This window comes from Harpegnathos saltator, unplaced genomic scaffold (assembly GCF_003227715.2).
Source record: "Harpegnathos saltator strain DR-91 unplaced genomic scaffold, Hsal_v8.6 scaffold491, whole genome shotgun sequence".
NCBI lineage: Eukaryota > Metazoa > Arthropoda > Insecta > Hymenoptera > Formicidae > Harpegnathos > Harpegnathos saltator.
In genome coordinates, this window is record NW_020230306.1 from 105,729 (window position 1) to 126,862 (window position 21,134).

Sequence of the window (21,134 nt, forward strand, 5' to 3'; positions counted from 1 at the left end):
AATGTTTCGCTTCACAACTTAATTAGCAAATTATTGAGCGCTAAAAATAAAGTGGAAGAAAATACGGAAAATAACAATCTCGCTGGTAAAATCTTTGCTGAACAGGATTCTCGACCTGAAATGAATTAATTAAGCAGATTGAACAATAAAAAGATTAATCTTAATTAAGCGGATTGGTTAATTAATGAAAGGATTAATTAAAGTAATCATAATTGAAAAACAGTGATAACTCCATGACATTGCGTAGAATAAAGGAGTCACCTGTGTACGTGAGCTTTGCACTACAATGTGCTGCACGAAAGAGAGGAAACATTCCTCCGATTACAATCGCAAAATTTGAACACTTTTCTATATGCGAAAATTCTGGAATTCGACAATACATTCCGGATCTTAAATAACAGCATTACAATGTATGAACCGTAATTATTTATACGTAAATTTATACGCAAATTATTAATAAAGCGCTTCATATATTCATATCTGACGCTTTGTGCAGGATAAAATGTCATTGAAATAAATAAACATTATTATCAAGTCCTTTTTCGAATTCAGCGTGCCTACACGTGTCTCGAGCAATCAAATTTTGTGTGGAATTGCGCTGCACGACGCCACCGACAACACCTGATTGCACTGTTACATACGAACCGCTTCGTGTCGCGTAAAATTGTATCAGATCAGTGGAATCGCGATTTCACAGAACGACACTATCAAACGAAGCATTTTCCTTGGAATTCTTTTTTATCTTACCGGAGAAGCTCAATCGTTAAAATGCATATCTCTTGACAATGCAGCATGTAGCGAGGAACTCTCTCCGAAAATCCATCAGTTATCTTTGCGATTTGTTTGTCACGCTTATATTCGGCCATGACTGCAATCATAATCTGCCACAAGGCAAAGATACGCAGGTACGAGAAATCTATAAACAATATATACACGATACGATATTGCGAGTTGACCTTGCTGTGATATTTTTCATTTTTTCACTTTTCCATCTTTTCGTTTCACGATACTGCGTCGATTTCGCAATCTGGCGAATCGTAATCTCTCAATCTCGCGCTCAATAATGCACAACGGAAGCATACACACACAATCCGGTGACACGGAATTAAATTTGAAAGTTGACCGGAAGTGTAGTGTTCGTTCCTCCGTAGTCTGTGTGAGGCGCGTTGCAATAAAGTCGACGGGCGTCTCTGCCGGAAGCATTTTCCTCTCGACCTCGAATATCGAAATAAAACGCAATTTTTCCTCTTTCCAGGGCCTCTGTGTGGCGGTACTTTTCTGCTTCTGCAACGGCGAGGTAAGTTTCACGACCGCGGTGGTTCAGAAGCGGCCGCCTCCGCCCTTCCTGCAGTAACAATGTGTAATGATATTTTTCCTTGTGATGTTGCCAGGTAATAGCGCAGTTCAAGAGAAAGTGGGAGAACAGCGTACCGTTGCGAAAACGAACAAACTCCTACACGGCCACGACTGTCTCGGTAAGAAGCGATATTGACGAAAAGTCCGAGGTGTGTTTTTGCGACCGAGGATCGATTTGAAACGCCACCCAGCTTTCCCGCTTGCCTTCTCGCGCGCGACTCCTGTCCTTGAGGAATAAAACCCGGTCGAGAGCAGATGGATCAAGAGGAATGTGCCGGCGACGCATTCTCTGCAAATTGAATCCCTTATCTGTAAAATCGGGGGATTCATTCACGGGCCTCCCGCGGCTCCTGCCTATTTGATCTTATCGTCTGTGTACTCTCGCTAACTCGTTGTTCTTCATTTTCTCTTTACTTACGAACGACTGAACCAACAGTCTCTCCCCCAAACGCTTCCGCGAGACGAAGCCGATGATCGACAGCTCCCCGCTAGTATTTGTTTATTTCGCTTGCAATCTGAGTGCACCGCTCTCGCGCAAATCGCAACGATTTTTGCTTAACACGCGAACAATTGAAAATAGAGAAATAAGCACGCTTGAGCGTTTACTCTTCATTCGACCGCCGACTCTCTAATCTCATAGCTTCCAGGATTATTTTGAAATTTCTACACGTGATTTGACAGATTTCCAATGGCTCGTTGCTTTTTCCTTCCTCACCGGGAACTCGCAAACACGCGGAAATTGGTAAAACTAGTCTGCGGTAATAATCGGTAAAATTCGAGCGTATTACTTTTGAATGACTCGCGAACACGACACAGTTGAAAGCACCCCTGCAAATTGATTTCAAAGGAAAAAATTCACGCTTGATACACGAATGTAACATTTCCCGAATTGAAGTTCCTGTATGCACGACTCGTCAATGGTGCGATGCGGACTAACACGGTCGGCCTCGAATTTTAACTTGCACACTAACGAAAACACATGTACTAACATTCGCTCGCCAAGCTGCGGTTGTGCAGTTTTTATTGGCAACGCGGTGCACCGTAACTGATAATAAATCGTGTGTCATAAACAAGTAAGCATGAAAAAAGGGTGCAAGGGGAAAGATAGTGATAGAATGAACTAAAAGGGGTGCGGCGGGTATAGAAAAAGTATAAAAAGGAGGGAAGACAAAAAAGAAAGAAGGAGGATGAGGAGAAGAGAAAGTAAAAAAAGAAGGGACTGGGAAGGTGATTGGAGTAACGAAAAGGGATGAGCAGAGAGAGAGAGAGGGAGGGAGAGAGAGAGAGAGAGAGAGAGAGAGAGAGAGAGAGAGAGAGAGAGGGAGAGAGAGGAAAGAGGGATTGCAAGTAAGTGTATGGAGTAATCTAGATCAGTAATAGTGATAGTGGGTTGTAAAGAAGAGTTAGGAAAGTAGAGAAAAGAAGTTGCGATGGTGAAAAGGGAGAGACAGGGATAGACAAATGAATGAAGACATAAGAGAAAATGAGAGAAAAAGAAGGGATGTGAATAAAAAAAAAAAAAGAAGAGTGAATGAAGGGGGTGGGTAAAAGAGGGAGAGAAGTGAATGAGATTAGAGTGAGATAATAAAAGAAGAAAAGATGAAAGAAAAGAAGAGAGAGAGAGAGAGAGAGAGAGAGAGAGAAAGAGAGAAAGTGAGTGAGGGAGAGAAAGAAAATGAGAGGGAGATAATGAGGGGGTGCAAGAGTGTGAAATGGGAGAAAGAAGGTGAGGGCGAAGAAGAGAATAAAATGATGACAGAACGATAAGAGGATGAGGCAAAAAAAAGATATAAAAAGAAAAAAATAAAATAACGAGAAGAGGGACAGCGAAAGAAGGAGAGAGCAAAAGGGTAGGAGGGAGGGGGACAGGAATAAATATATATATATATATATATATACGTACATAGACATGATCCGTCCGTATCGTGCCAGTGACAGCAGCGTGCCCGAGTCGAGTCCATTGTGGAACGTTGGCTGTTTCAGTTTATCCGCTCGACCGCAGGTCCGATGGGGGCGGGAGAGGAGAAGGTGTGATTATCAACCAGCCGCGTCGACGATGCCGGAAGACTGCAAGCTGACTGACCCAATGCTGACTCAGCATCAGGAGCAACAATACCAAGCCGTGCAGATGATCACCACCAGTCGGACCAGTAATCACGGTAACAACAACCACGCGCAGGTGCTCGTCAAGCGTGGCGACTTGGATGACAAGAGCGACCAGACACAGTGTTAATGACCATCGATCGAGCAGGATTGATAGCGCACAGGACCACGCTTAATAGTATTGTAAGCATGTGTTTGTACGTGTACATGGATGTGCGCGTGGATTGTGTGCGTGTGTCGTCTAGTGATGCAGGAGACGCGACTGAAAATACATATACATATATATATATATATAAATTACATGCCTATATGTATGCATATATATACATATATACATACATATACGCATATATATATATACACACACACACACATATATATATACATATGTATATGTAAAGGACACAATAAATATGAAGTACTAGTCTCGAGATTTAGCTGTGCCATTTGTTCCCTGAAATAGTATACATCTCTCTCTCACCATCCTTTTGCGAATTTCATTATCGAATCGATAATAAAAGTAAGATCAAAATACTGAATCAAATTTTGTCCTCACAGGCACGAAGAAATCCGATGGCAGCTAAATAGAAAAATCTCCGACACGCTTCATGAAAGTTCGCTTTATCAATTTGGGGCGGCTCCGTTAACGAAAAGCCGTAGAGATGAAAGTTTCAAGATTCGTTCGCGTATATTTCCTCGCAATTTCCTCGCTTTTGACATCCTCGCGACTAAGACGAGATAGACATATGTTTCCAACTCGTAAGTTCTAAACCAGTTGCTGCAACTATATTGGATTATAACATCTCAGAGGCAAGAAATCAAGCGTAATTTCTTCCTCCATCTTCTTCCATTGTACGCGAAAGTTGATGACATTTCTTCTTCGTACAGGATATCTCATTTCCATCGCAGACACTTTGACCAACTTATATATAATGAAGATAAAAAGCTACAAATCAATTTTAGAGACAGACTCAAACTGAGAAATAACAAATAAAAAAGTCCTGTCGCAATTATTAATGCATCAAGACAAATAAAATTAAGATTAGGGGGTCGTTTTAATACTGTCGAAATCGATAGAAATAAATTTTTGTAAAAGTAACTATTAGTCTGTTTTAACTTTCTAAAGAAAATGTAAAAAATCTTGAAACTTTCAAAGTTTAATAGCAATTTTACGTTAGCTAATTTAAAACTTAATCCGTCGAAATTTTTCAAACTGGAATACATCGAACATCGAGAGAATGATACTCTGTAAATTTTTCTTAAAAGAGTTGTCGTTTTATCGCTCACAAAAAGAAAACGGGGACTAGCCTTTCTTAAGGAATCTTGAAATGTATGATTTTATATATAAGTACCAATGAGATTTGCGTTGACTACTTGGCATGCGTAGACCTACTTATTTTCTACCGCAGGAAAGGACGAAATGTGAGGGAGGTGAAATGAGAAATTTCGCTGGTTCTACAGAAACACTGGAGAATAATTATTACTAGTCTAACGTTTGAGTTATGAACAAATACGGACAATGGTAATTTATGAGAAATTATATATAATTTTCTTGCAAAGTCTGTATTACACAACACATATGATTCGCGATCGATCTGCCGCAGAGCGAGGTAAAACTTTGGAAAATTGGAAGTCCACATGCCGATGGACATCGCGATGTCCATTCGAGAATCGCGCGAACTCCTCAATCGCAACAAACGTTCCGTGTTTAGACTGAACGATCTGCAATTTGCGAACCGCGGGTTCAACATTAATGTCCACAGCGATATTATACCAGATATCCTTTTAACATCATTATCGGTCTATCAACTTAAAATGTAACAATATAATTCGCATTCAGTTGTACTTCTACTTGGAACGTCGTATCCTCGCGTGTAGATCGTTAGCCGCTTCATAAGAGAGGATCCTATTTGAAATGGTATGGGATCAATACTGAATACGACACAGTGTTAAAAATCGTTTATCCTAAATAATATTCTCCAATTCCAACCTCCTTCCGCAACATTTTAGATAGATCGTCGATATACAATCGTATAATACAAATGGCAAATATCGGTTGTATGATCTAACGTACCTTACAGATTACTTTGGAATGAATATAATAAATAAGAAAAAAAAAAGATCGCAGGGGACGAGATCGCTGACGTAGTTGTTAGAAAACGACGATAATGAACAGAGACAAAGCACGCGTTCACCGTCTCCTTCTCTAACTCTTTCCATCACTATACATACATAAAAATGTCAAAATTATATAGCAAAAAACATTTTTCATTCGCCAAACATAATAATACGATCCTATACTGTTGCTGATAATAGTTCGGTACTTAGCCCGAACAGGAGAAAAGAAGTCTGCAAGAGCGAAAGAGAGAAGAGAGAGGGATAAATTAATATAATACAAAGCAATCGTACAATAGTTCTAAAAACTCAACTAATTGTTAATATTATAATCGAGGTACGTTTTCTTTCTTTCAATATATACATATACATATCTACATACGTACATATATACATATACATATGTGTGTGTGTGTGGTATGTATGTGTGTGTGTGTGTGTGTGTATATGCATACATGTAGGCATGTAATGTGTATATATATATATATGTGTTATGTATTTTCAGTCGCGTCTCCTGCATCATTCGACGATACATGCACACAATCCATGCGCACATCCATGTACACGTACAAACACACGCTTACATCACTATTATTATTAACTGTACATATTGATCATTTAACGTTATTATTTACATTAACTTTTGCTTTTTCATAAAAATATATCGAGAATGCACGGTTTTCACTTGTTCTTCGTCTCTCCGTAACGCTAGAGAGAAGAACTCTAGTAGAATGCTAAGTCTGTCTTAACGTAAAATGTGGATGGTACTCGGTTGCTTCCATTACAATACGTATGATTCTTTTGAATTGCGCATAGTTCGTTATTCCATCGAGTTTCGTTATATTATTCATTATAATGACAAAATGAATACTTTAAAACGAGAAAATTCACAAAGAGAGAAAGAGAGAACGAGAGTGAGTGAGTGAGTGAGTGAGTGAGTGAGAGAGAGAGAGAGAGAGAGAGAGAGAAACATCGGAAAATTAAGTTTAAAGATTTTAATAGGTGGAAATAGTCGAGAGTGATGACATACAAATAGCGACGTTCGAATTAACGCATTTCATCTTTTTTTTCGTTGATTAAAACTTCACGACAATACTTTTCTTTTAATGTAATCGTCACAATTTCCTGCTACTTTTAGTGTGTTTTTAAATTATGCGGTGATGTTGTCGGTTCATGGGCAACAATTATACAGTCTGGCAGAATACGCGCCAGACCTGAGAACGCGATTTTATAAGAAAATCAACAGCAAATAATGGTTTGCCGTAATACAAGGATTCAAATATGTTTCTTCGAATGTATCGTATGTTTTTTTGAATGTAATGTATGAATTTATACGGACAACTTTTTTGAAAAGAAAACTTTTACCTAAAGATTTTCAATTTTTCATCAAAGTTTTATCTTTTGCATAATAAATAATACACGCACACGGTAATAGCAACAAGTGTAACGTGATATTAAACAACTGTTTTAAAAAATCATTGCTCGAATACAATGAAAAAGATTCATACATATCATGCATGATAAATGTAACACTTAAATTATGTAGTGAGTAGAAAAAAAGAACTTTCAAACTGATATGTTAAAAGTTCTTTTCTTCCATTCTCTTTTTTCCTCAGAACTGACTGGTATAACGCTCCAAATCGAAATATTTTGGAAATTACTGGTTTATAATTTCACGCAAAATTTCCCAAGTATCCTTAAGTCTAACAGATTTTCCTTGCGAGAAAGAATCAATTTGGATTTGGACACATTATGTGAAGCTCGATTTTGCCTGAAATTACCTTCCGGACACAGAGAATAATGCAATACGGCTGCAGCGGATGTATAGTCATCAATTAAGTTGAATAGTTCATGACGATCGCGTTCTATTGTCTAATGGATGGTACTGCGCTTAAAACGATGCGCACTGTGTCATTCGGTGTATTATTGTCAATAAAGTGCTGTCGATGTAAATAAACAATAAACCCCATAATCAAATTTTGCCTTTAATACTTTCTTCAGATCAGAAGCATAAAAAAGATAGCGCAAATCGCAAGTTTCTTTCTTCTTCTTTTTTTCTTACAATGATCTGTATAACGTGTTGATTATACAGAAAAGTACATACACAATCGTCGTTGATAACTCAACAATTAACAATACTCATTTTAACTTGTCGGAACAATTATTCGCGTATTTTCTTTTTCATTCTTTTTTTGGAGCTCGCATTGTCGATAACGCGTGAAGTATACGGTGAAGATAAAACGGTCTCTCCAAAGCAGATCAATGAAAACGAAAAGGTGTCACGTTTCCGACCACACCAGGTGTGGATCGTCACCTTTCGAACGTGCGCGCGCGCGCGGTATCTTCTATCAAAAAGTTTACAATTATCCCTTACACTTATACTGTACAATATTGTATCGCTTTTCAAGGTACATATGACATGTTTTTTTGGTGGCTTCAGCCAACACTAGCTCTCTCGCGCATCGATTATCTTACACCTTATGTTTATATGTTACAGAGAGTTACATATGTATACGTCCTAAATCTCTTTTCATTTTGGCACTCGTGTCTTACTTTCGCGTGTTATCATCGTTCTCCCCGGTATCATCTTCCACGCTCTCCTCTTCGTTCTCCGACGCGTCTTGAATATAAGATATACCCTGCATCTCGTCCGTCTGCATGCCATCATTTTCGTTCCGTGAGCTCGCGTAATCCGCGATCTCATACGCGCTCTCTGGATAAATGTACTGCGCCGCCTCAGCGTTAGAGTCCTCGTTATCAATGGTCAAGACGTTTTGCTCGATCAAAATCTGATTACCTTCCGAGTCATTAGCGACCATTAACACAGTGCCGTCCAGATTGCAGTGCATTTGGCCGTCCCCGTCCCTACCATTGTCCTCCGTTGCATTCTCCTCATGCTCGTTCATGCTGGAATCTTCCTCGAAGTCGTCGCTCTCCGCGTTCGTTTCCATCTTGCAGAACTGTCCGTTACTGGCCAACACCTCCATACCGCCAATGTCCGAATCGCAGTCGCGCTCGCGATCGTCATCGCCCGCCGCATTGTCCGAGTCCTCGTCCCAGATCACGCGCAGGATATTATTATTATTCGCTGCAAAAAAATTCGGCGCATTCGAGATCGAGGAAGCGTCCACGTTCTCCCCGTCTACGTTCTGTATCTCCGTTATCTCGCATTCGTTCAGATCTCTGTCCACGTGCATACTCAACGGCACCATAGGACTGAGCTCGTGCCTCGTGCGGTCCATCGTGCCGCTGTGCTCCTCCTCTGAGCCGTTCTCTTGCGGCATCACCGGGCTTAATACAGGCGGACCACCGTAATCATCATCCTCATTCTCTTGTTCTTGCCCCTGCTCCTCCTCCTCCTCCTCCTCCCCCTCTTCTTCTGCCTCCACCTCTTCCTCATCGTCGTCTACCTCCTCCTCCTCCTCCTCATCTTCTTCCTCCTCCTCCTCCCTCTCTTCCTCTTCCTCTTCATTATCATTATCATTACAACCGTCATTACGACTATCGTTGATACCACCCTCATCATTGTTATCGTCGTTATCGTCATCGTCATCGTCGTCCTCGTCATCGTCATTATCATTGTCATCTTTTTCCTTATCCTTATGATCATCAACATCATTATTATCATTATCGTTATCGTCATCATTATCATTATTATGATCAATATTATCCTCACCTCTTTTTCTTTCCTCTTCTTCCTCTTCCTCTTCCTCCTCTTCCTCTTCTTCCTCCTCCTCCTCCTCCTCCTCCTCCTCCTCCTCCTCCTCCTCCTCCTCCTCTTCTTCTTCTTCTTTCACCCCTACCTCGTTACTTTCATTTTCGTGATCGTCATCGTTGTCCTCCTCATTCTCCTCATCGTCATCTTCGGACAAATCCACATTGTTCGCCGCGACTTTAGCGGACTCCTCGAGATATAATGCCTGAAATTGTTCCGTGTTTACAGGCGCGCGAGAACCCAGCAGCTTGCTCATATTATTCTGCATGGTCTGTCCCGCGACCGTCGTGTTGACGACGGACGCGAGATCGGTTCTCGGATTCTCCGCGCTCCTGTCCACTGATGGCTGCCCCAACATGCTGGTGTCTCCGCCGCCGCTGCTGCGTATCCTGAAACTGTTGACGTCACTTACGCTCTTATTTTCGATCGCGCTTATCTCCATCTCTGAGTCGGAGTCGACACTCTCGGAATTGCACGACATGTCACCGGTCGCTCGACTGTTGGTCCTCGTGTCGGGCTCGGACTCATTCTCCTCATCTTCTTCATCCTCCTCCTCGTCCTCCTCCTCTTCGCCCGCACCGTCCTCGTCGCTGGAGCTACTGTTACTGCTGTCCGAGTCGTCGCTGTCTTCCGAATTATCATCGCTGTTACTGTCCTCTTCATGAATGTCCTCGTTGCCCTCGGCCTCTGATTCGAAGTCGCCTTCGTCGCCTTCGCCGATCACTGATGTCTCGTCGGCGATTAAACTACCCTTCTCGTCGTTATCGTCATTCTTGTCGGCGTTATCGTCCTCCGCGTGATTCCTGAACTCAGACTTGCCGTTGCAGCTGGCCGCGTGCTCGTTCAGCTTCTCCTCACTCATGAAACCTTGCTGGCACTTTTGGCATCGGTAGTTGCCGGGCATACCAATGTGAATACTCGTATGTAATAGTAATTTGCTTCTCGCATTGTGATACCGACCGCAGATCTTGCACGTGAAGTTGTTGCCCTCGCACGTCAGAATGGCGGCGTGGATGGCTTTCAGATGGTCGGCCAGATCTTGATAAGTTTTACAGAGCTTCAGGCACACCCCGCACGTAACCGCGGCTTCAGTACGATGAAAGCGAATTAAATGTTGCCACAAGTGCTTCTTGGCTGGCCACTGCTTGCCGCAGACCTCGCACGTGCACTCCGTGTTGGTCTTCTCATCGTACACCTTGCGCGAATCCTTCCGCGAGCATTGACGCGTATTACCAGTCGTAGGCCTCACGTGCGACAACGGCATGAGATTCGGCACTGGCTTCTGCGCCGACAGCTGCATGTTGATGTCCTCGAACAAGTTGAAGTCGGGAATGTTGAGGTTGGACTCGTTCGTTGGCAACATCGGCTCCTCTCGCTTGATCTGATTGTTGTTCTTCAAGTGCGCTTCCAAGATCGAGTTCGGGTTGTTGTTCGGCGAGTCCAGTCTACGCTCAAGAACGCCCCGTCGCGTGCATATGCTGATGTGATTCCAGAACAAGGCCTTGGTGGAGAATTGCTTCCTGCAATTCTTGCACTCAAAGTTGTTCCTGTTTCTCATCTTGCGCTTGCTGTTGTCCTTCTTGAATTTCTTGAACATACGCACCGGGTCGGTGTTGTGGACGTTCTGGTAATGCTTGGAGAGGGTCTCGGAATTGAGGAACATCTCGGGACACATCTCGCAGTCGTACGTGTCGCTCGCCGGTCGCTTGCCTCTGGTGTCGTTCGAGTCTTCGTCGCACAACTCTTCATCGAACTCGAGGTCGTACGGCTCCTCCTTCACGAATGCATCGGGGGTCTCGTAGCCCTCCCTTTTCGCCCCGAGGTCCATCCTATATTCGAACGCGGCTAATTGGTCCTTCGGAACATTGTGTGTGTGCTCATAGTGCTCGCGTATGTCGTTCTCGTCCGTGAAGACCGCCAGACACTGTTTGCACGTAAGGAAGACCTTGCCATGGCACTTCTTGGTGTGGTCGAAAGCCTTCCACTTGGACGCGTACTGCTTGCCGCATACCTGACACGTATTCGGCTTGGAGAGAACGCCGCTATGCTCCGTCTCGACGTGCTTCTTCAGGTCCTTAGGATCCTTCATGGGTATCAAGCAAACGCCGCAAGATACTCCGATCTCGTTACGATGTAACGACAGCACGTGCATTTTTAGCTTCAGCTTGTTTTCCACGGTGTCGCCGCAGAAGTCGCAAACGTTCAGGTTACTGTGGTGCTTATGATCCTTTCGATGCGACTCCAGGTCCTCCTTAGTGCGGAACAGCTTCTTGCAGCTCGGATGTTCGCACGTCAGATCCGGGTGGTCCATATGATTGACGCGGTTGTGCGTCATAATGCCCAATTTAGACGTGATCGTTTCGTTACATAAGTGGCAGGTGTACGTGCTGTGATGATTCTCGATATGCTTCTGAAGACTCGCACGGTCCTTGAATATTCTCTCGCAGGCCCGGCAACGAGTCAACAACGCGCCGGGGTCCTTACGGTAGTTCTGGCAGCCCTTCATGTGGCGCCTGAGCAGATAGCGCTTGTGGAATCCTTTGTTGCATTTCTCGCAGTAATGCACGACACCGTCCTCGGTGCTGGAGGACTTGCGCGTGACGCAATTCATACGGTTCTTGCTCACGTCGAGCTCGTACCTGTGAATCTTGGCGATATGCGCCATGAGGTGATCCCTCGAGGCGCTGGTCTTCATGCAGTACGGACACGTAACGTCCGTGTGACCCTTGTGTACCCTGTTCACATGCTTCCACAAGTGCGATGTTCGGCCGTAGCACTTGTTACACAGGTCGCATGGGAACAGACTGTGCACCAAGCGTCTGTGGTTGACCAAACTATCTAGCGTTGAGAACTTGAGGTCGGGACATTGGTCGCAACTCAACTCGACCTCTGCGGCACCGTTATGATCAAGTTTCGACGATTCGTTGGTCGTTTCATTAATGCTGCTATTATCACACGCGTCCACCTCCAAGCCGTGGATCTTCCTATGTCGGGACATCTTTGATTTATTGGAATAGGGCCTACCGCAAATATCACAGCAAAAATCACCACCGGTCAACGGCCAGTGTTTCTCCTTTACGTGTCTGCTTAACTGTACCACGTCGGAAAATATCTTTAGACAAACACCACAAACCCTAGGCACTGTGTCCGAATGTACTCCCATCACGTGCTTCCAATAATCGACCCGAGTGGCCCACAGTTTCCCGCAAACCTCGCAAGTGTTCGGCGAGGCGCCTTGTAGCACATGGTGCTGGGCATGCTCGTTACGTAGCAATTTCGTCGCGAATATCTTTCCACAATCTTTGAATTCGCACTAAAACAGTTGAAGCCACAGTTAATGGCATAAAGACATTTCAATGGCGAGAAATATGAGGAAAATATGCCTTCGTTGTTGTTTCCAAGATTTACCTTAATGGCGGATACATCGCTGTGCATGCTGTTGATGTGCAACCAACGTTCCCATTTGCTGGAATGAGGACTGCCACAAACCTCGCACACAAAAAAGAAATGGAACTGCCCTTTGTTGCCATTACCGTTGACGCTCAATACACCCCCGCTTCCCGCAACATCTTCCGAAAATACCTGTTCAGACTGCAATATAACGAAAAGCTCGCTTAAATCCACGCATTCTGCTCCTGACAGGCAGCCTTGCTTATTATTGCTTTACTGAACAAAACACCTTTGCGACGCATGTTGGGCAGATTAATACACGAGTGACTCAGTTACCTTGTGGGCGTTCCTCTGATGTCGTATGAGATGATCCTCGTTCGGAAATGACTTGTTACAAATATAACAATCGACCTTCTCGCCGTCCTCACCATCGAAATCCAACATTTGCTCGTTCCCTTCGTTAATGTTCAAGTTCTCGTTGTAATAATTACTATTTAACTGTACAAAATGTGCTGGATCGTACGAAGGATCGATGTTGTGTATCGAGACATGAGCAATTAGCTTTTTCCTCGAGTCATGCTGTCTACCACATATTGTGCAGCTGTACCTGTGTATACCAGTCGTAAAGGTGTACTTCAGCGTTTCTTTGCTGATAATGCATATCAGCTTATGTGCACGATAAAAACAATTTTAGTTACGAAAAATGAGACTTTTTTAGAAGAAGAATATTCGCGCAATGTTGTCTTAGATTGTACAATCCAAGATAAAATTGTGCGAGTGTAAAAGTAGCTGTGTTCGAATAACAATCATAATAGATTTTCTCTTCCTACCTTCTTTGTTCGGATATTAAAAGTTTGGATCCTCCATGGTACATATTAACGTGACTCTGAAGCTGCGTGTTATCGGAGCAAATCTTCAAGCACACTCCACAGGCGAACGCCGCGAATTCCTTATGCGTCGCCCGTATGTGCAACCACAACGAGGCGCGATCGTTGAAATCTCTCGTACAAATTTCGCATACAAATACTGTTTCTATTTCTATCATGTTCTCGTGATTGTTTTTAATATCCTTCTCATCGTTCTCCAAATTTTCCTGCTCAATAATACACATGTTACAATAGATGTGTAACGTACTTGATAATAAACATGTAATAAAACGTGTAATGTATAAAATCGTCGTAATGATACGTTCTCCTCCTCCTCTCCCGCCCCCCTTTTGATGCAACGAAAGTCGCGCGGAGCAAAACTCTTACACTTACCTCAGGCGACGACGAAAACTCTCGCGATTCCTTCATCTCGTCCTGCTCATAAACGCTGACGTCCATCTGATCGTTCCAATTCTGAGGCATCACGACTTTCTTCAGGCATTTATCGCTGTCAACAATGGGCATGGGATCAACACCGTGCATCGTCACAATATGCCTGCTCAACGATGACTTCACGACGAAATCTTTCTGGCACAGTATGCAAATAAACGGCTTCTCAGCTTCGTGCGTGATCTCGTGCTCCTTCAAACTGTCTACGGATGTGAAGCTTTGCGGACACGCTTCGCAATACCATCTCTTCTGGGGATTCGCTTCGCAATTATCTGGAAAACAATGCACTCCTATGAAGTAATTTTAATCCTACAACGTACAAAATCCCTCTGTTGGAAGTAACTTCGAGTAATTACCCGTCTTGGCTAATTTCCTTGGCTTGCAATCGGACGTCGAGCTATCGTCGTAGTCCCGTTTGAGACTCTCGCCTTTAGTCAACGCTTGCTTCAGTATAGTCAACTGTGGATTTTTGGCTAGTTTAGCTTCAGCGTTCCTGTAGTCTTTGTTCTCGTCATCCGTATCTATGCTGGAGATATCGGACGTGTCGGCCAGGCTCTTATTGTTTTGCGGCTCGACTTTCTCCAGCAAAGCGATACGCTGCTCCTCCGTGCAGACCTGGCTATGCGCGTTGAAATCCGCTTGATCCGAGAACACCTTTGAACACGTTTTGCATTGATAACGCGCTTCCGGGCGGAAGAACGAAACCGGTAAGTTCGCAGGCGCTGGTAGACCAGCGTGGCGCGATTTTACGTGTTCCTCAAGATTTATCCGCGTCGAGTATATCCGCGAACAATATCCGCATGTTACAGCAGGATGTCCCCTGAAGCAAATCAATCGTCAATCAAAGCTATTAGAGACGTCTATTGCAAATTAGAGGTGGCAGTAACAATTAGTAAAGGACAGCAAACACACAATAGCTATTATCGCAGTCATCAGTATGCGGAAATTATAAATTTGTCTTATTTGCCATTCCTTTTTGCATCTCAATGTGCCTTTAACGCTAACACTACCAATGCAATCAAATGTCATGCAGTCATGCAGTTTGTACTTTCTTCATAACGGTATATTTTATTTTTTCAATTTAGAATAAAACGAAAAGGAAGAAAAGTAAAAGAAATAAGCAAGAAATAGACCTCAAGATCATTCAATGTTTTAGACTCGAAAATCATTTATTACTCCATCATGGTAGACAGAGCTCGATCGACTTGATTTATCAGAGCAATTCTAATTAAAAATACCCAGGATGGGCATCGTACGCAGTAAATAATTCAACGTACAAACAGCTGCAGAGATTAGCAAAATTCGCTTACCTATGTGACGTAGAAACGTGTCCCCATCGGTGCTTCGCGGTGGAGTACGACTTGTGACAAAGATCGCATTGATATGGTCGCTTGAACGACGTGTGATCGTCAGTGATAACTTTCTCACCGATCACGTCGCCCTCACCCACGTGGATCCTCGCATGCAAGGACAAATGTCCTTTCGAGCTGAAGGCCTTGTTACACAGAGAACAGACATAGACCTCGTGCTGTTGCGACGTGTGCTGAAAAACAGTAGCGGTGTCCTGAGGCGGCGCGGCGACGTTCTTCGCGTCGCACTCCTCGTTATCCTCGGTTACCATCGGCGTCATCTCCAAAAAGTCGCTGGGATTCGTCTCCATGTCCATCTCGTACTCGTACTCTGACCTTCGATCTTCCGAGTCGTCGACCACCGTTGCTTCACGTCAAAGAGGATACATGAGTGACTACACTTAATCGTGCAGAACAAGTAGAATAAGAAGATATAAAACACGCCGGACATACCTTCATCTGTGCCCTCACTCGTGTCGAGGATCTCTTCGACCTCGGGGTCCGCCTCGCCATCGGAATTCAATCTCGGCGGTGTGCCTAACGCTGCATTAGGATTGACTATAGGTGCCTCCGGAATAAGGACTGGTGTGTTTTTCTTCTCCTTGAAAAACTCCGCGTGCATCTCGTCGCACTGTGCGGCATTATCTGCATCGTCATCGTTCGTCTACGACATACAAAATACAAAATTGTTGACACTCGTGCGAAACTGCACCTCCAGAATGTAACGTCGGTACCGCTACTGTCTGGCTTCTTCGGAAATTCCTTTCCTTCTTATTGCTCATATTGGAATGTGGGATTAATTAACGCGTAATTATCTCTTCGCCGTGGGAATACGTGCGAAAATTAAATATGTTTTGCCGTAAAAAGTTGGATCACTTACCGCTTCTCTTGGTGGCTGACATCTCTTTAATAAAGCGACTGCATTGACGCAAGCAGTTCTAAAGTCGTAAAAATTCTCCAAATTAAACACGCATCTATGACACAGAGACTTCGGTAAGCCATCGTCCTCTGATATCTGGAACATAGCAATCGTCAATGTTTGTGAGAAACTAATCAAGTTTCCATGACCGTGTTTAATAATGAAAGTTGCGCGAAGACGCAATCCACGCAAGAAGAAACAAAATTGGTTGCATCAATGTGACAATAAACGAACCAAACGAGGCGGAATTTCTGGTTATTGTGAATCAAAATCAGTTCTCAATTCAGTTTCAAAAATCGGAAATTTTGTCTTTCAACTAAAACACGTATGGTTCGTCACGTTAATTGGACCAATCTTTTCTCCGTATATTCTCGGCCTTGTAAACAAACATTTTAACGAGGAAAACTATCCCATACAACGTTTTCTGTTTGCGCGAGCAAATATTTTTTTATCATTTGTCGCTCGAATCATGCAAAAGAGATTTCGCTCGTTCGCAAACATTTATTGTTTATTATTGGCTTATTTGACACATACAATTTTTCATTGTTAATGATCTTTTTTATATTTTTTTGCTTCTCGTTCTTTCTCTTCACGATCATTCATATTCATTCATTTATCTTTGCTCATCGTACATGAAATGAATCGTGGCGAAATGAAATAGATAATAAACGAATATTAAATTTATCGATGTGCGTCTTTAAATACAAATATATAATGTAACAAGCGAACCTCGAGAACTTTACGATTGTATTTGACAATTTTTCTGTCGCATATTTTCGATAGCGTGAGACATTCCTCCATGGGAACTCTTAATTGCGAATTAAAACTCCTTACCAGTTAGTAGTCGTGTGAGTTTTTTTTCTTTTTCTAGACGCGCTATGTAAAAAAATCTTCGGTAACTTCAGCTTGTGTCATCGATTACGTGATAATCGATAATCGTGATTCAAGGCAGTTAATTTATTACATGTGATTATTATTACAACATCCGTTAGTCGATTACAAAAGCTTGACGAAAAGTTCCAAGTCAAATAATCCCGCCCTGGATGTTCCTCCATTATTACTAATATCCCCAATTAGTTGTCACATCATTAAAATTTTCCGAGTTCCATGCGATACAATCGTTCGTCACCGGTGAGTATCTCACGGTAATCATTTCAGCGAGTACGGCCCGGACATACGACCTACAACTTGCGGACGTGATTAGCTCCTTGGAGATCCTTCCCGTAACCGAGGATCTCGCGGGCGGAAAACGGTTCATCCTTCGGCAGTCTAACAAATATGAATTTTCATTATCGCCCCATTAGTACAAAACTGTCGGGAACGAGGAGAAAGAAGACAAAGCGAAGGAGGGAGCTTCTGACGTATCTGATCGAAGACTATTAAATTCCTGATCCGGACAACAACACCAGCGCGAGATCAGAGTTCGCGCAAGAGTGATTCGGGCAAGTTTCGCGGGCTGATCGCGTTCTTGGCCGCGAGAGTTCGAGAACATCCGCGTTTCAAGGAGCATGTCCATCCGGACACGAGGCTCGCCGGAGGAGGTGAGCCAGCCTTGCGCGTTAGTACTACGCAGTAAAGAGGTGGTCTGACCCGGAGAGTGCGACGGCGATAACGCTCGTCACCAGGCCGGATCCCGTGAAGGAGCATGAATGCCGTGGCGGAAAACAAAATGTCGCCGGCGTGTCGCGCGACGAGGCGTCCCTCCTCGAGGATCGAGTGTCGTGAGAGCGAGCAAGAGAGAGCGTGCAAGCGAGCGTGCAAGAGGGAAAGAGCGACAGAGTGAAACAGAGGGAAAGAGAGGGAGGGAGGGGGAGAGAAAGAGAGAGAGATTCACGAACGCGCATCGGGTCGTTACTGGGTGAAGGTTTCGTTCTCGTTGCCGCTGCATTGTCGCTCGTTCGTTCGCTCGCTCGCTCGCTCACCGCCACGTTGTCCTCGGTCGAGAACGATTCCACTGGGTGGATATTCGTCACCGAGGACACCGTCGCATTCGACAAACGCAATGGCCGACGATGATGACGGGAGGGAAACCTTCACCCAGTAACGGCCCGTCGACGTCGAGAAACTTGTCCCTGAATCGCTCTCTCTCTCTCTCTCTCTCTCTCTCTCTATCTATCTCTCTCTCTCTCTCTCACTCACTCACTCACTCACTCACTCACTCACTCACTCACTCACTCACTCACTCTACCCATCTCCATCTTTCTTCTTTTCTACCTCTGTCCCTCTCTCTCTCTCTCTCTCTCTCTCTCTCTCTCTCTCTCTCTCTCTCTCTCTCTCTCTCTCTCGCTCGCTTCCTCACGATGTTCCATCTCGTTTTTCGGGAGAATGGAATCGAGGACGAGACGTGTTGTGGGCCAACATGTGCAAGGTAAATTATTCAAAGGCGTAAACGCGCGAAATTGTATACGTGAGTAAGAGGTAGAGAGGAAGAGAGAGGAAGAGAGAGGAAGGGAGAGGAAAGAGGGAAAGAGAGAGAGAAAAATATTCAAAGAAAAAGGAACAGGACGGGTTAACGTGGTAGGAAATAAAGAAAGGAATGACGCGGAAAATGAAAGAGAAAATAGCAAAAGCGAACGTGACAATAAACAGGATAACATCGACGGTGTGAGGAACGCGAAGAACGTGGAACAAAGAAAGAAACTCACCTTGAACTGTAGGCACGCCTGAATCTTGTCGACGAGCTGACGATCCTTGCCGTCCGGCCCGAATATGTCCACCTTGGCGGCATTGTAGGACGCACACAGGCGACAAAGCTCGTCGTAACTCACTCTCGACTCCATCGTCGTCATCATCGTCGTCGTCGCCGCCGCCGCCGTCTTCGTCTTCTTTTTTGTCGTTGTCGTCGTCGTCGTCGTTGTCGTCGCGTCGCCGATATCGTCAGCGCCGTTACGACGCGACTCTCTATCTCTAGCACACACTCTGTCGCGCGCGCTCTGTCTCTCTCCCTCCCGAGGAAGCTCACACGCGTCCTTCTCCGTCCTTCGTTTCCGTCGACGGCATCGACGACGAGCGAGTCTCTGCAGGGCGACGACGACGCACGACGGCACGATGTGCCGTCACACTTCCACCGACCTCACGCACTCACCCGGACAGGCGAGAACTATGATGGACGCCGTCCGTACACGCCGAGCGAACAACGACCGCGCGTCCGGGAGCGAGTTCCTTCCGTCGTCAACGTTCGCCAGTGCCAACTACGTTGGCCAGCCCTCTCCTCCAATCCCGAGGAGCCCACTTCGTCGCGTACCTGCGTAGCCGTCTGCCGCGCCAGCTAACCACCCGCCGGGCTAAGGAGGCTCCTCAAGCAGCCTACCTTCTCCTTCGCTCATCGGGCCGCATCCTTCAACAAGGAGACAACAACGACGACGACGCTGCCGCCGCCGCCGCCGCTGCTGTCGATGCCGCTGCTGCTGCTGCTGTGCTGTGATGCTCGGCTCGCTGCGATGCCGCTCTACCCGGGCTAGGCGCACACTGCACCGCACCGCACCGCACCGTACCGCACCGCACCGCACCGCACCGCACCGTACCGCGCCACGCCGCAGCGCAACGCAGCGCACTACACCGCCGCACCGCACCGCACCGGTTCGGTCGGTCGGTCGGACGGTTGGCTGCTTCTCCGTTGGTCAGGTCGTCAGCTCGTCGTCGTCGCCGTCGCTGCGGTAAAAATGCACGCACGCACGCACTCTCGCTCTCCCTGACCTCCGCCTCCTCGTCGCGTTCTCACACGAAACGTCGCTCACCGCCACTCGCCGCTACTTCCTGGCGATTCTCACGACAGCGAGAGACCCGGGCGCCGCCATCTTGTATACAGACACTTGTTTCGACGCCGGTGATGAGAAGCGATGCCATCCGGTGACTCCGTGTTGCTCGCCGAGAACGCGTATCACGGCGATGCGTCCGAGCGCACGATCCGCCGCCGCCGCCGTCGCCGCCACCGCCGTCGCCGCCGTCGTCGTCGCCACCGCCACCACCGCCGCTGCTCCTCGAGACCGGCCACCGCCGCGCACTCTGCTTGCCCCGTGTGTGTTTATTCTTTTCTTTAGGGAAACGCTCGCATTATCGCCGGCGTGGCGCGCGCGTGTACCGCGCGCGTGCGGCGGTGCCGGCGCGAATGGCGATTACGCCGTATGAGCTAATCAACAGTCGCGTACGAGGGAGATATCAGTGATCGAATTTGAATACTTCGCGGTGCATGCTGCGGGTCGGGGCAGAGCACGCGGGAATACTAACGGCGAACGAGTCGACCAATCGTAGTCGAGACATGTGGAGACGACGACGCGAATACCATAGACCAAGCATTCCGTCCGCGAGGTGGAGCCGGAAGTTGGCACTTTGGGACGAAGTGAGAGAAGCTGTTGATTTTCAGCTGCTTTCTCATTCTGGCTTAAAGCCACTATGTGTGGATGTTTGGTTAGGTAATGTGTGTGTGTGTGTTGTGTGTGTGTGTGTGTGTGTGTGTGTGTGTGTGTGTGTGTGTGTGTGTGTGTGTGTGTGTGTGTGTGTGTGTGCGGAGCGCGTTAAGGGTCGTTCGCATGCGGTCTGCTTTTTTTCGCTGCAACTCCTGCATTACCGCGCACTCTAATTCTGCTCTCCTCTTTTTTTCCAACCAAGTCTCAGCTGCATACAAGTTTCTGTAGTTCTTGAAGTTCGGAGGATGTACGCTAGTTCTTCTTTGAGAGAGTCCAGGTTAGTAATAAAAAGGATAATGAAAGGAAAGAGATCAATGTAAAAAGAGATCTTTTTACCGGCTTGTGATTGGTTGATTTCCGTGTACTGTTGCATTGTAAAGTTCGGCTTGATGAAACTTTATAGTCGATGACGACACGTATTAATGAGTTTTGAAATGTATCGTTTGGTGCTCACAATAAGAAAAT

The 21,134-nt window shown here is 45.3% G+C and overlaps 2 protein-coding genes across 14 annotated transcripts in view; one reads left to right on the forward strand and one right to left on the reverse strand.

The window, feature by feature from the left end:
* Dh31-R (Diuretic hormone 31 Receptor) overlaps positions 1-4,558 on the forward strand; it is a 94,001-nt gene extending 89,443 nt beyond the window's left edge. For 10 of the 13 annotated variants that reach the window (XM_025302424.1, XM_025302423.1, XM_025302425.1 and 7 more), the window contains 3 exons: positions 1,256-1,297; positions 1,392-1,475; positions 3,359-3,732. In XM_025302424.1, the coding sequence (XP_025158209.1) occupies positions 1,256-1,297; positions 1,392-1,475; positions 3,359-3,589 (357 nt within the window). In that variant the 3' untranslated portion in view covers positions 3,590-3,732. Of the gene's footprint in view, positions 1-1,255; positions 1,298-1,391; positions 1,506-3,339; positions 3,733-4,017 lie in introns of those variants that run through there. The other 3 variants (XR_003113512.1, XM_011143621.3, XM_011143622.3) reach the window with 3 other exon arrangements.
* Positions 4,559-5,403: 845 nt separating this feature from the next.
* Positions 5,404-20,561, reverse strand: LOC105184686 (uncharacterized). Its single transcript, XM_025302432.1, has 11 exons — positions 18,909-20,561; positions 16,225-16,359; positions 15,798-16,008; positions 15,306-15,711; positions 14,352-14,815; positions 13,939-14,267; positions 13,510-13,772; positions 13,016-13,286; positions 12,698-12,880; positions 9,251-12,602; positions 5,404-9,007 (listed from the first exon to the last, which is right to left on the reverse strand). Exons 1-11 carry the CDS (start codon positions 19,053-19,055, stop codon positions 8,124-8,126), a joined length of 6,645 nt encoding a protein of 2,214 aa, XP_025158217.1. The 5' UTR covers positions 19,056-20,561; the 3' UTR covers positions 5,404-8,123.
* Between the last annotated feature and the right edge of the window lie 573 nt (positions 20,562-21,134).

What these genes read in the sequence shown, in the direction of transcription:
- LOC105184686 (XM_025302432.1), bottom strand. Translation starts at nt 19,055, where the DNA reads ATGATGACGACGATGGAGTCGAGAGTGAGTTACGACGAGCTTTGTCGC. An exon ending in GAGTGAGGGCACAGATGAAG is followed by an intron (nt 15,712 to 15,797) that starts GTATGTCCGGCG and finishes TTTGACGTGAAG; the next exon opens with CAACGGTGGTCGACGACTCG. An exon ending in AGTTTTCGTCGTCGCCTGAG is followed by an intron (nt 13,773 to 13,938) that starts GTAAGTGTAAGA and finishes ATTATTGAGCAG; the next exon opens with GAAAATTTGGAGAACGATGA.